Source organism: Rana temporaria, chromosome 4 (assembly GCF_905171775.1).
Source record: "Rana temporaria chromosome 4, aRanTem1.1, whole genome shotgun sequence".
Taxonomy (NCBI): domain Eukaryota; kingdom Metazoa; phylum Chordata; class Amphibia; order Anura; family Ranidae; genus Rana; species Rana temporaria.
In genome coordinates this window covers 454,436,951-454,452,858 of record NC_053492.1, presented here as the reverse complement: position 1 = coordinate 454,452,858, position 15,908 = coordinate 454,436,951, and the positions used below count along the sequence as shown (strand labels likewise).

The window sequence follows — 15,908 nt, the reverse complement described above, 5'->3', positions numbered from 1 at the left end:
TAATCTGACATGGAACTGGACCTCTAAACCCATGTTCCTGACATGGCCACCGAATGCCTAACTTGGCTCTAGCCTATGCTGGTTATCTAGCCCAAAGCTAAGACTAGCTATGGAATCTCAGCCCAGAAGGAACAGAATTAACTAAAATAACAGAAGCTGCATTTAAACTATATTGCAATAAAAAGATTAACTTATTAATATACTGGAAGGTGACCACTACACATATTGCAGCACAGCCCTAGCTATGTGGCACTGTATATGAAATAATAATTAGGACAGGGCAGAGATACTCTGTCTGTCACAAGGATTTAGATAAACAGTACACTCAGCAGCTGCAGTAAAATTATTAGATCATAGGTATACTGGCATAGTATCCCTTCTGGCTTGGGGTTTAGCAATAACGAAGGACATGTGGCTGAGACATTCTCTCCCTCTCTACTCCCTCTTTTGCAGAGTTTCAAAGCCAGCAACCGAGGGACAGGAAGTGCATAAATAATATATGTTTATTTTATGCTGGAATTCTGATTGCAAATCTGCAGTTAATGTGTATTAAACCCAACGCCAAAGAATATCTAAATCTTAAACTTTTTTTTATGGATAGGGAGGGGATGGCTGAAAGCCTTTACTGGTTATTAAAGTGGAGTTTCACCCAAAAATGGAACCTCCACTTATCTGCTTCCTCCCTTCTCCGGCGCCACATTTGTCACCTTTCAGGGGGAGGGGGAACCTTTTTGACAGGTACCCTTTCCCACTTCCGGGAGACGGCGCTGCAGCGCCGTCACTTTGAAGTTCGCCCCCCTCCTTCCTCCACCAGTTAGAAAGAGCAGCGCAATATGCGCAGAAGGGAACCGGCTGTGAAGCCGAAAGGCTTCACTGCTGGTTTCCCTCACCATCAATGGTGGCGGCAGCAGCACCCGAAAGCCGATCCAAAAATCAACTGGAGTGCCAACATCATGGGAACCTTGGACAGGTAAGTGTCCTAATATTAAAAGTCAGCAGCTACAGTATTTGTAGCTGCTGACTTTAAATTTTTTCGTGCAGGGGGCCTCCTCTTTAATTGCAGTGTGTGTCCCTGCTGTGGAGATTCTTTGTTTGAGTTGATAATTTTCACTGGAGCAGAAAGTGAAATTTCAAAAATTACAAACAGGACTACGAGGATCTAAGAGGGATTATCCCTTCACTTTGTAAAGGTTACCACTCACTTCCTGTTGTGTTTCTGTGGAAGGAAATAAAGAAAAATCTCACCAACGGGGCATAGAAAGTAAAAAAAGAAAACTGACTGGGTTTCTAACCGTTTCATATGATATCCAAACCTACAAGTTTTGGCTTCATATGAACTTGAAGGTCAGGCGCTCTCCCATATATTCAGAGCTCTTTCTAGTGGTGGCAGACAGTTATGTCTTCCCCAGCTTGTAAACAGGAGTAAGGAAGGCTTTTTTTGTAAGCTTGAAAGTCCAATGACATCTACGGTATCTGCATCTTGGAATACATTACAAAGATTCCCTTTAACCACTTAAGACCCAGACCAAAATGCAGCTAAAGGACCTTGCCCCTTTTTGCGATTCGGCACTGCGTTGTTTTAACTGACAATTGCGCGGTCGTGCAACGTGGCTCCCAAACAAAATTGGCGTCCTTTTTTATCCACAAATAGAGCTTTCTTTTGGTGGTATTTGATCACCTCTGTGGTTTTTATTTTTTGCGCTATAAACAAAAAAATAGCGACAATTTTGAAAAAAAATAATATTTATTACTTTTTGCTATAATAAATATCCCCCAAAAATATAGAAAAAAAAAATGTTTTTCCTCGGTTTAAGCCGATACGTATTCTTATACCTATTTTTGGTAAAGTGTTTATCGGTTGGTTTGCGCAAAATTGATAGCGTTTACAAAATAGGGGATAGTTTTATTGCATTTTTATTATTTATTTATTTTTTTACTACTAATGGCGGCGATCAGCGATTTTTTTTTCGTGACTGCAACATTATTGCGGACACTTTGGACAATTTTGACACATTTTTGGGACCATTGTCATTTTCACAGCAAAAAATGCATTTAAAATGCATTGTTTATTGTGAAAATGACAATTGCAGTTTGGGAGTTAACCACAGGGGGCGCTGATGGGGTTATGTGTGACCTGAAGTGTGTTTACAACTGTAGGGGGTGTGGCTGTATGTGTGATGTCACCGATTGTGTCCCCCTATAAAAGGGATGACACGATCAATGCTGCCACCCTGTTCTTCAGCTCCGGGAACCGATCGCGGGACTCCAGCGGCGATCGGGTCCGTGAGTCCCACGGTCACGGAGCTTCGGACCGGGTCACGGGAGCACGCCGCGGGCAGCAGTGAGTGAAGCAGCAGTGAAGTCGCGCATGCTCGGTAAAGCCCCACCAAACAGCTGTTTCGTGACGTAGCCACACCGGAAGTGACACAGTAAAGACTTTTCATAAGTCCAGGATTTTTTGGAGAACACCGGCACCTTCCAGGATCTTTGACAACCAGTAAATAGCTTAAGGAGTGGGCTGCCACCTCATCCTTAACAACCATGACTCATCTGCTGTCAGCGGGGTTCCCGCAGCATTTAAAAAAAATATTATTATTTTTGTTTTTTAAACCCAACCCCCTGGAAAAGTTCAATGATGTCATAAGGGCAGAGGTCACCCAGGCAGCCCCTCTCCTCCACCAAGAAGAAACCAGAGCAATTCTGGAGGCAGCTTACATTACATACTAATTTTGATAGCATAATGATCAATGTGGAATGTACAGTATGTTGTTTATTAAAGAACATTAACTGTTATCAAACTGTTATGGGTAAAGTTCCACTTTAACAATCACCTCTTTGTGTTTGATGGATTGTCCATTTATATGACCTTCCCAAAGAGCGGAATTGGCATTCATGTGCCAGACAGCCTCTCCCTTCTTTCTGTAAAGCCAAAATTCCTCACTTCACCTGATTTATTGTCATCTGCTGCCACATTTTGTATAACTGTTTTCACAGTTGTTTGGTAACACTAAAACGTGTGACAGTGGGCCAGATCCACAAAGAGCCGCCGTAACTTAAATATTCTGATTTAAGTTACACTGCCGCAAAATTTCTACCTAAGTGCCCGATCCACAAAGCACTTACCTAGAAATTTTCGGCTGTGTAACTTAAATCCGGCCGGCGCAAGGCGTTCCCAATTCAAATGGGGCGAGTCCCATTTAAATTAGGCGCTCTCCCGCGCCGGACGTACTGCGCATGCTTGTGATGTAATTTTCCCGACGGGCATAGCGCGAAATTATGTTACGCCGTGTTTTGTGAATCGCCCTGGGGAACAAAAGTTGCGTCGGGGAAAAAAAAAATACGGCAAAAAAAAAAATCAGCGTCGCTGCAAAGAAGGGTCTACTTTTACAAGGTGTAAACAGTTTACACTTGGTAAAAGCAGCCCTAATTTTACGATTGCAACGTAAGTATTTACGGAGATTTCACGAAGCTAAACCGCTTCGTGGATCTCCGTAAGTTCTCATTTGCATACGCGAAGCAGCATTTCGACTCAAAATGCCCCCAGCGGCGGATGCGGTACTGCATCCTAAGATCCGGCAGTGTAAGTGCCTTACACATGCCGGATCTTCTGCCTATCTTTGGGAAACTGATTCTGTGGATCAGTTCCAAAGATAGAAACAGGGATACGACGGCGTATCCCTTTTGAGGATCTGGCCCAGTGTTCTTAATGACGATTTAAGGAGAACCCCAGTAGGATAAACTAATAAAGCAAACTTTACACAATTTCTTTATACTGTAACATGTGTTCAGATTTCCAGAATTTATGCAGACATGGGAGGATTTCTGGATAGAACTAGGGCTTAGGACCATAATAAAAGTAATTTTGCAGGCATGATGCACGTCCTGCTATGGTTTATTATTATTATTATACAGGATTATCATTTAGTGCAGTGGTTCTCAAACCTGTCCTCGTATACCCCCAACAGGCCATGTTTGCAGGTTTTCCATTATCTTGCAAAGGTACTATAAATCAATGGTTTGGTATTTTTGACACCATTTTTTCTATTGAAAAGCATATGGCGTGCAAAACACACCCAAAAAACTCCACCCGGTGCAGAAAAAATGTGCACACACGTAAAGAGTGAAACACAAAAACGTGCAACGGGTGCGACGTCAAGCGGTCCTTCATAAAGAAGGACCTGACCCTGATCCCCTGGGGCGTTAGGCTCCAGACGGGGACTGAGGTACTCAAGCAGCCGATGCCGACACGGACCCCATTCCTTGGAGGGTCTGCCGAAAGAGAACCCTCCCAGTACTAGGTGGGTCTCCCCCGAAGGGAGACCCAATGAGAGAAGGCGAACTAAGCCAGAAGGCCATGTCCACCCACTTCCAAGACGTTCAGGGCTGGCCCGAGGACCGGCACCCTACTAATCACTCGTGACAAACGTGAACACCAAACAAAAAATACATAAAAGTGACAAACAAGGAGTAAAATAAAAAAAGAAAGTAGGGGAGAAGGAAGATGAGGAGAGTGAAAAGTGACCATCGTGCAATACGATGGCCGGCCCTCCCGCCAGGAAACAAAAATTCCTCTGGTCCTAGCCAAAAGGCCCGGCCATAAAGGCCAATGGGAAAAAAAAGTGTGATATGGTGACGTGACCAAGGTGCTAAAAAGCAAAAGTGCCGGTAAAAACACTAGTGCATATACGGCACCCCTGTACTGCCACTCCAGGGGCACATCACCATAGGCTTTTCAACCAACCCTGACCCACAGCCCAGACCGATGCAGCCCCACCCCAGCCAGGAATGTATCATAACACTGAGAGCCTCTAGAGAGCTTGCAGAGAACCCCGGTCGCTGGGCCTCCACCACTAACACTGCTCCCATTGCTCCCACCTAATTATTTTTGGCGGTACCGGCCAATTCCCCTCAATAACACCGAAAAGGGGCAGGCTTTTCCAACCGAAAAACTGAAAGGGGAGTATACTACACCAATCCAGGCCAGAAGGCCAGGGACCCCGGCCCTTCAGCTTCGACCGCATGTTTCTCCGTCCAAATCAGAAGGCTTTCACCTCCACGCCAGCAGGTTCTGCATCTGCCACCGCCATCCCTTTCCTTCTCGCTGTGTACTAGGGACGGTTAGCATAGCGCCCCCTACTGGCAACTGATAAGAACAGATACTACACTTGATCTTAGCCAAAAGGCCGATTTTTTACAGCTATTTTGCCTAAGAGAAATTCCCAAAACATGGCCTGTTGGGGGTACTTGAGGACTGGGTTGAGAACCACTGCTTTAGTGAACATGTTGGAGCTACTGAGATCAATTTTTTTTGCTGAAGTTTTGCTACCATTTTGCTTGTTCTCCGTTTTCCTCCCAAGACCTTGTGCTCTCTAGCTCCCCTGTCACTTCCTCCCTCATGCTCGCCTCCAGGACTTCTTCTGAGCCTCTCCCAACCTACGGAACTCCCTACCCCAATATTTCCAACTATCTCCCACTCTGTTCTTTAAGAAAAGCCTGGATTCTTTCCCAAATGTACATAATATAACTGGGTACTAACATTTATTGGTAAAGTTGATTCAGGGAAAATCAGATTGCCTCTCGGGGGATCAGGAAGGAATTTTTCCCCCTGCTGTATCAAATTGGATCATGCTCTGCTGGGGTTTTCGCCTTTCTCTGGATCAACTGTGGGTATAGAATTGGGTATATGGGATTGTATGATATTATTATTATTTTTTTTTTATGGTTAAACTGTATGGACTTGTGTCTTTTTTCAACCTGACTAACTATGTAACTATGTCCACTTTTGGGCAATCACCAAAAACCCTTCTCTTCAGAGAAGCCTATGCCACCCCCACTTAACAACTGTACTTTATTTTCTCAATCAGCTCATTCTCCACAATTACTGTATATACTGGAGTATAAGCTGACCCGAATATAAGCTGAGGCAACTAATTTTACCACAAAAAAAATGGGAAAACATATTGATTCGAGTATAAGCCTAGGGTGTCCATGTGCATGCCTCACTGTGTCTATGTACATGCCTCATTGTGCCCATGCCTCACTATGTCCATGCCTCACTGTTAAAAAGAATAATTGCGCTAAACCCAAAAGTGCACTAGTATTTAAACTAATGACCAAATACATGTGCTAAACCACTGTGTCTGTGTTTGATACACAAAATCGGTGGAGTCAGGGGGCCAAATAGCCTCTCTGCTAGCAATAATGTGTATGAACCAAGTGATCAATAACATAAATGATTGTAAACCATGACCACAGTGATTGTTAAAAGAAATAACAAAACATATAGTGATATAAAGTCCATAAAATCCAAAAATAAATTTTAAAAGATAAGTGATGAGTCCATATAGCAAATGAAGACACCCGTGAAGATTCCAGGAATGTTGTAATAAAGCACCAAACGTGAATCCTCCACCAATCATGCAGCTGCTTACCAGAAATCTGGGTCCTGCCGGACCACTATCAACATATCTCTCAACCAAAGATTTTAAGGCAGTAGTGAGTCCTCCACTCGTACTAGAACCAATCCGTACTCAACGATGGACATAGAAGACAAGACAGAGCTCCACATGGCATAAAATCCGGGTGATTTATTAAAAACAATAGTAAACTATGTACATACAACTCACAATCCAGTTGAAAAAAAACAGCAATTGGCCTGTAACACCGGCCGGTCGTATCAGGAACAAAGAGCCACTCGTTGGAGTAATGAAGGGGATGGCGTCCACACGTCACTCACTCCACCCGACGCGTTTCGTGATAAGATCACTTCGTCTCGGGGTACGAGTGGCGTGGGACGCCACCCCTTTATATAGAGACACAATAATAATCAGACAATCAATTAATTTCACTGACCAAGCCTCGCTCCGGGATCCGCACGTGCACCGGAAGTGTATCAATCTCCATCCGGGTCGCTGAGTTCACCGGAAGTCAATACTCATAGGTTGCTCAGTATCTCCGCCTAAAAGGGCGGACACTTGCGGTGCATGTGATATCCACCGCAGCGGGGCGTGGTAGGAACACCCAAAAGGCGGGACCATGATGTCACTGCTCAGGGTTCTATTTATTAAAAACAATGTAGTTCCACACACTGAGTGACAGAATATCAAATCCTACACGAGATCACAGTATATGCTACTGGGCAGTATCGAAAACTACACCCGGCAGAAAAACCACATATAAAAATACATATAAAAGATTTAAAAATAAATATAAATATTAGCTGTCAAACTAAATCGTGACGCCGTGGACCACGTCCTGAGTCGTTCGCGCATGCGCCCAACCAATCACCGCCGATTGATTGCGTTCCACATAGAACGGCTCATGACTTAGTACAGCAAAATACCCCCCTCCCTCTAGGCCAATAACCAAAAAAGGCCCAACGACATTAGGTGTAAGGCTGCTGGAGATTAAACCTGACAGCGCTGAATACAAAGGCTCAGTACGTCTGTACAAGTCCTTGAGTTAGAACCACAACCTATGTCTAAATGACATGACATAGAGTGACTTTACATCGATCATATTTTAAATATATATATATATGAATATAAATTATTAATGAATTAATTAGTGAAAATTAGATCATATTCTATTGTGTAAGTGACCACACTAAATAAATAATTCTAAAACAAGAAAAAGATTATGTAAAAAAATATATATGGAAAATTAATTAGTTAATAACTTTTATTATTATTTATATAAATAGATCATCTCTGAGTGTGAATAACCACATTAGCCAAAGTGTTTGTGAATAAAAAATAATAGTGAAAATTAAATCATTACCATTATGTGGGAGACCACACTAAACGAGGTCCCATATATTGGTACACGATTAGTGATTATGTCTCAGTAAATGCACACTAAGTCCCCAATATGGGGGTGTTCGGGTAGTGAAACCAAAACTTGAAAAAAATAAAAATGAAATTATGTGAATATAGATTATTTTATAATCAATGTAAAAATGCAGTTATTAGGCAGACGCGCCCTAACACTTTAAGGCTAATCTCCAACAGCCATCTAAACTAGTAAATTATTTCATCTAAACCGACAATATGATTGTCTTCAAATGAAAAATTATGAACTATAAATTAAGCATTATTTATGAACGCGTTAATATCGGCATCCACGTTGAGGCCGTAAGGGAGGTATGTCCTCAATCTATGGATCCATGCCATTTCAGTTTTGGAAATTTCCCTAATTAGAGAACTTCCCCTCCAGTTCGGCTTATATTTGTCAATGCCCACAAACAAAGTTCCTTCAGGGTTTCTATGGTGTACCAAATCATAATGTCTTGAAACCGAATGGTTTGGGAAGCCACTTCTTATCTTGGCTATATGTTCATTCAATCTGATTTTAAGTTCTCTTTTAGTCCTCCCCACGTACTGTAACCCACATGGGCATTGGAGTAAATAAATCACCCCTTTACTGGAGCAGGTGATAAATGGTTTTACTTCATGGGTTCGTCCAGTACTGGTGGAGGAAAATTGAGAGATCTTGCGATCTTGACATTTATTTAGAAGGCACACTTGGCAATTCTTACACCTGTGGTAACCCGTAAGGTTTTGCCAAAAAACTCGTGTTTCATTAGGAGGGTCCTGTACACTTGGGGCCACACTGGCTCCCAAGGATGAGGCTCCTCGGAATACCACGGATGGTCTTACTGGCAACACAGGTGCAAGTACAAGATCACTTTGCAATATATGCCAGTGCTTCCTAATTAAATGTTTGATATTTTGATGTTGTACTGAGAAGGTAGTTATGAATGGCAGAGAAAAGTTGTTTCTCTCTTGTTTGGTTTGAACCTTTAACAAGGATTCCCTGTTCATATCACGGGCAGATTGTACCGCCCGATCCAACGTCAAAGGATCATAACCCTTCTCTAGGAACTTGTTTGATAAAACAGCAGCCTGAACATCAAAAACATCAACATCTGTACAGTTGCGTCTGATCCTGGTATATTGTCCTTGGTGGACTGCCTTCAACCATGGACCATAGTGGCAACTGTCCAGAGGAATGAACGAGTTCCTATCAGTCGGTTTGAAAAATGTACTGGTAACAAACTTATCGCCCACTATGCCAATGTTCAAATCCAAAAAATTTACCAAAGTCTGACTTGCAGAAAAAGTAAATCTAATGCCTCTAGTGTTGTCATTAAGGGAACTCATGAACAGATCTAAGTCATCTCTCTCTCCATCCCATAGGAGGAGGACGTCGTCGATATACCTAACCCAGAGTATTACCTCAGGTCTTCGGCAATCATCGACGGCGAATTCCGAGGAGCCTCATCCTTGGGAGCCAGTGTGGCCCCAAGTGTACAGGACCCTCCTAATGAAACACGAGTTTTTTGGCAAAACCTTACGGGTTACCACAGGTGTAAGAATTGCCAAGTGTGCCTTCTAAATAAATGTCAAGATCGCAAGATCTCTCAATTTTCCTCCACCAGTACTGGACGAACCCATGAAGTAAAACCATTTATCACCTGCTCCAGTAAAGGGGTGATTTATTTACTCCAATGCCCATGTGGGTTACAGTACGTGGGGAGGACTAAAAGAGAACTTAAAATCAGATTGAATGAACATATAGCCAAGATAAGAAGTGGCTTCCCAAACCATTCGGTTTCAAGACATTATGATTTGGTACACCATAGAAACCCTGAAGGAACTTTGTTTGTGGGCATTGACAAATATAAGCCGAACTGGAGGGGAAGTTCTCTAATTAGGGAAATTTCCAAAACTGAAATGGCATGGATCCATAGATTGAGGACATACCTCCCTTACGGCCTCAACGTGGATGCCGATATTAACGCGTTCATAAATAATGCTTAATTTATAGTTCATAATTTTTCATTTGAAGACAATCATATTGTCGGTTTAGATGAAATAATTTACTAGTTTAGATGGCTGTTGGAGATTAGCCTTAAAGTGTTAGGGCGCGTCTGCCTAATAACTGCATTTTTACATTGATTATAAAATAATCTATATTCACATAATTTCATTTTTATTTTTTTCAAGTTTTGGTTTCACTACCCGAACACCCCCATATTGGGGACTTAGTGTGCATTTACTGAGACATAATCACTAATCGTGTACCAATATATGGGACCTCGTTTAGTGTGGTCTCCCACATAATGGTAATGATTTAATTTTCACTATTATTTTTTATTCACAAACACTTTGGCTAATGTGGTTATTCACACTCAGAGATGATCTATTTATATAAATAATAATAAAAGTTATTAACTAATTAATTTTCCATATATATTTTTTTACATAATCTTTTTCTTGTTTTAGAATTATTTATTTAGTGTGGTCACTTACACAATAGAATATGATCTAATTTTCACTAATTAATTCATTAATAATTTATATTCATATATATATAGATTTAAAATATGATCGATGTAAAGTCACTCTATGTCATGTCATTGAGACATAGGTTGTGGTTCTAACTCAAGGACTTGTACAGACGTACTGAGCCTTTGTATTCAGCGCTGTCAGGTTTAATCTCCAGCAGCCTTACACCTAATGTCGTTGGGCCTTTTTTGGTTATTGGCCTAGAGGGAGGGGGGTATTTTGCTGTACTAAGTCATGAGCCGTTCTATGTGGAACGCAATCACCCGGCGGTGATTGGTTGGGCGCATGCGCGAACGACTCAGGACGTGGTCCACGGCGTCACGATTTAGTTTGACAGCTAATATTTATATTTATTTTTAAATCTTTTATATGTATTTTTATATGTGGTTTTTCTGCCGGGTGTAGTTTTCGATACTGCCCAGTAGCATATACTGTGATCTCGTGTAGGATTTGATATTCTGTCACTCAGTGTGTGGAACTATATTGTTTTTAATAAATAGAACCCTGAGCAGTGACATCATGGTCCCGCCTTTTGGGTGTTCCTACCACGCCCCGCTGCGGTGGATATCACATGCACCGCAAGTGTCCGCCCTTTTAGGCGGAGATACTGAGCAACCTATGAGTATTGACTTCCGGTGAACTCAGCGACCCGGATGGAGATTGATACACTTCCGGTGCACGTGCGGATCCCGGAGCGAGGCTTGGTCAGTGAAATTAATTGATTGTCTGATTATTATTGTGTCTCGCCACTCGCCACTCGTACCCCGAGACGAAGTGATCTTATCACGAAACGCGTCGGGTGGAGTGAGTGACGTGTGGACGCCATCCCCTTCATTACTCCAACGAGTGGCTCTTTGTTCCTGATACGACCGGCCGGCGTTACAGGCCAATTGCTGTTTTTTTTCAACTGGATTGTGAGTTGTATGTACATAGTTTACTATTGTTTTTAATAAATCACCCGGATTTTATGCCATGTGGAGCTCTGTCTTGTCTTCTATGTCCATCGTTGAGTACGGATTGGTTCTAGTACGAGTGGAGGACTCACTACTGCCTTAAAATCTTTGGTTGAGAGATATGTTGATAGTGGTCCGGCAGGACCCAGATTTCTGGTAAGCAGCTGCATGATTGGTGGAGGATTCACGTTTGGTGCTTTATTACAACATTCCTGGAATCTTCACGGGTGTCTTCATTTGCTATATGGACTCATCACTTATCTTTTAAAATTTATTTTTGGATTTTATGGACTTTATATCACTATATGTTTTGTTATTTCTTTTAACAATCACTGTGGTCATGGTTTACAATCATTTATGTTATTGATCACTTGGTTCATACACATTATTGCTAGCAGAGAGGCTATTTGGCCCCCTGACTCCACCGAGTGTGTGTATCAAACACAGACACAGTGGTTTAGCACATGTATTTGGTCATTAGTTTAAATACTAGTGCACTTTTGGGTTTAGCGCAATTATTCTTTTTATCCGTTATTTTCTTTGTTTATACACAAACTAATTGCTGCTTATTAATCCTAATCTTTCACCCTAGCGCAGTTGTTCCCAAATCTTTTTTCCATGCCTCACTGTGCCCATGACTAGACTGACGTTTAACATGGGAGTCTATGGAAGGGGTGCCCGGGTTTGAAAAATCGGTGCTCCCCAGCCGTAGGTCCCCCAGACAACAAACTTTGCACACTTGTAGGGGAGAAATGGGGCTACATGTGTGCCAATTAAGCTCCGGGTCCAGGGAACCTACGACCAGCTGGTACCGGGTCCCCAAAGTCACCGGAGAAATTACTGTTTAACATGGGAGTCTATGGAAGGTGCCGAGTTTGAAAAATCAGTGCTCCCCGGCCATAGGATCGATCCCTGGACAACAAACTTTGCACACTTATAGAGGAATAGTGGGGCTACATGTGTCTTAAGTTTGAGCTCCAGGGGATCTACAGCCGATCGGTACCGGGTCCCCAAATTCCGACAGATCAGGCGCAAAATGGTGACTCGCGTATAACCAGAGGGGGGCATTTTCAGCACAACAAAAAATTGCTGAAAAACTTGGCTTATTCTCGAGTATATACAGTACTAATTTTTTTTATCACTTGACACTCCCTTTTAGATTGTAAGCTCTATTGAGCAGCACTCTCCGATTCCTCCTGTATTGAATTATATTGTAACTGTACTGTCTGCCCTCATGTTGTAAAGTGCTCTATGAACTGTTATGCCCTGAACACACGATAGGTTCATCCGATGAAAACGGACCGATGGATTTTTTCATCAGATATCCGATGAAGCTGACTTTCATCAGTCTTGCCTACACACCATCAGTTAAAAATCCGATCGTGTCCAACGCGGTGACATAAAACACAACGACGTGCGTCGACTTGATTCTGAGCATGCGTGGATTTTTGACTGATGGATTTCCCCACAGACGATAGTTTTTTTCTATCGTTTTTTTAACCATCAGAAAATTTTAAAACAGGTTCTATTATTTTTTTACCGATGGGAAAAAAAAGATGGGGCCCACACACGATCGGTTCGTCCGATGAAAAAGGTCCACCGGACCGTTTTCATCAGACGATCCGATCGTGTGTACAGGGCATTAGTGCTATTTACATCCTCAATAATAATACTTTACAGCCACACAGCTCACCATAGGTATGTGGATTTACACATTTTAAACATTTCCTTTATTCCGTGTTTTAGTTGTGTGTTGAGCTGTTTGGTTGTCTTCCCCTTTTAGTAATAAGAGCTTATAACTTTAATCTAGTAGAAGGAACAGAAACGTTCTCAAAACTCTATTTTCTTGGGTTTTCTCTTTGCAATACAGATCGATCTACCAAAGTGATTCACTGGAAAGAATTAACAGCTTTGCCTTTGCCAGACTTCCCAACCTGACAGAACTGTAAGTAATTGGTTTTTGTTATGGTCAGTCCGCACGTTATTTTCGAATCTAAGTTCACAGAATAGGCATAGTAGCAAATAAATTAATGATGTTCTGTACTGTTTTCACTTATCAGCTCTGGCTAGCCTTCTGCATATCCACATTCATGCCAAAATTGCAAATATTATACTGTTCTTTCAGCACTATTACATTTTCTTTTCTCTCCTTGGTCATTTTTAAATTATAGAAATGAATGGTTTTCCTGCTTTATGTACAGATTTATCACATCTCTTCTAGAAATGTTTAAATTAGATGTAAACCCTAGCTAGATGGTAATTAATTTGCTAACTTTGTATTATTAACAATTGCCTAAAATACTTGTGTAGCTCAGTACTGCCCTTCAATTTTTATTTTTGACCTTCAGTTGAGTAACTTCTTACATTGCGGATGTTCTATGCGCACTTACTTGGCAATAAGGTCCTAAACACATCGGCACGGATTCAGATACAATAGTGTATTTATCGGCGGGCGTAACGTATCTCAGATACGTTACGCCGCGGTAAATTAGGGCGCAAGTTCCGTATTCAGAAAGAACTTGCGCCCTAAGTTACGGCGGCATAACGTATGAGGTCCAGCGTAAGCCCACCTAATTCAAATGTGGATGATGTGGGCGTGTTTTATTCAAATTAATTGTGACCCCACGTATTTGAAGTTTTTTACGAAAGGCGCATGTGCCGTCCATGAACGTATCCCAGTGCGCATGCTCCAAATTAACCCGCAAAAAGCCAATGCTTTCAACGTGAACGTAAATTACGCCCAGCCCTATTCGCAAACGACTTACGCAAACGACGTAATCGACGGAAAATACAACGCTGGCCCGACGTCCATACTTAACATAGGATACCCCTCATATAGCAGGGGTAACTTTACGCCGGAAAAAGCCTAACGTAAACGACGTAAAAAAAATGCGCCGGGCTGACGTACGTCTCTGAATCGGCGTATATACCTAATTAGCATATTCCTCGCGGAAATCTACGGAAGCGCCACCTAGCGGCCAGCGTAAATATGCAGCCTAAGATACGATGGTGTAAGAGACTTACGCCGGTCGGATCTTAGGAAAATCTATGCGTAACTGATTCTATGAATCAGTCGCATAGATACGACCCCGCAACTCAGAGTTACGACGGCGTATCCGGAGATACGCCGTCGTAACTCCTATCTGAATCCGGGCCATCATCTCATGTGTGGTTCTTTCCTTAGGGTGTTATAAAGGATGAGCACCAGTCAGTTTGGTTAGTATAAACTGTGAACTACTTTATTTACTTTATTACATATGGGAAGGAGGATAAGGCATCAATCAGGATACCCCAAATAGCTTATGTTCTCAAGCACCAGACTATGCGCTAAAGCAGGCTGACTCAACCTTTTCAACACAGACCAGTGGCAGCTGGTGCTTAAAATTTTTTGGGGGCGCAAACAAACTGAAAAAAAAAAAAAAACATCAGTTGCAGCCACTGTGCCCATCAAACGCAACTACTGTGCCAAATGCAGCTACTGTGGCATCGAACGCAGCCACGGTACCCATAAATTGCTGCCACTGTGCCATCAAACGCAGCCACTGTACCCATCAATTGCTGACACTGTGCCCATCAATTGCAGCTAGTGTGCCCCATCAAATGCTGCCAGTGTGCCCATTCATTTCTGCTACTGTGCCCCATCAAATGTTGCCAGTGTGCCTATCAATTGCCGCTACTGTGCCCCGTCAGATCCTGCCAGTGCGCCTATCACCTGCCGCTACTGTGCCCCATCAGATGCTGCCAGTGTGCCAAACAATTGCCGCTACTGTGCCCCATCAAATGATGCCAGTGTGCCCATCAATTGCCACTTCTGTGCCCTATCAGATGCTGCCAGTGTGCCGATCAATTGCCGCTACTGTGCCCCATCAGATGCTGCCAGTGTGCCCATCAATTGCTGCCAGTGTGCCTATCAATTGCCATTACTGTCCTCCATCAGATGCTGCCTGGCACTTACCTGTCTCTCAACGGGTCAGCGGTGGTCTCCTGCACGTCTTCACAGCGCCTGACGTTTCAGCCAATCAGGTGACCGGTAACTGACCTGGCAACCTGATTGGCTGAGAGGCGGTTCAGTGTTAGCAAAGCAAATTCCTTCCTAACACACAGCGAACGCCCAGTATGGAAAAAAAACACCCCCTGCCACTGTAATTAAGGTGCTCTGCGCCCGAAAAGGGTCCGGACAGCTGAATAGGGGGTGTCAGCGGTGACCATAGATAGATTCATGCAATGCATGAATCTATCTCTGATGGTAGAACGGTGCAGGAGAGAGGGGGCGGCGCTCCTGCGTCCTTTATGGATGCACCACCACTGACATAGAGGAACCCTGAAATTAACATTCTGGTCTCAGGGAACCCTTGCTAAAAAAAACTACTATATCTACAACTCACGATACATTAGTGTGATGATCAGTGGGAAGAATGTTCCTTACACTTGTGATCATTGGGAGGAATTACCCCCTTACAGATAGCTAAAAAGGTCATTGGTGTCAGGGGGAACGTATCTGAGACGCACAAACTGCTCATGTCTCAAGGAACCCTTTGCAACCTCTGAAGGAACCCTGGTTGAGAAACCCTGCTGTAAGGCCTTCTATCCCCTCATATATTAGTCT

General features: G+C 42.8%; 1 protein-coding gene across 2 annotated transcripts in view; it reads left to right on the top strand.

The window, feature by feature from the left end:
• The window catches only part of LHCGR (luteinizing hormone/choriogonadotropin receptor), a 230,749-nt gene that overhangs the window by 88,663 nt on the left and 126,178 nt on the right, over positions 1–15,908 (top strand). For both annotated transcript variants that reach the window (XM_040351597.1, XM_040351598.1), the window contains exon 3: positions 13,173–13,247. In XM_040351597.1, coding sequence (XP_040207531.1) covers positions 13,173–13,247 — 75 coding nt within the window. The remainder of the gene's footprint in view (positions 1–13,172; positions 13,248–15,908) is intronic.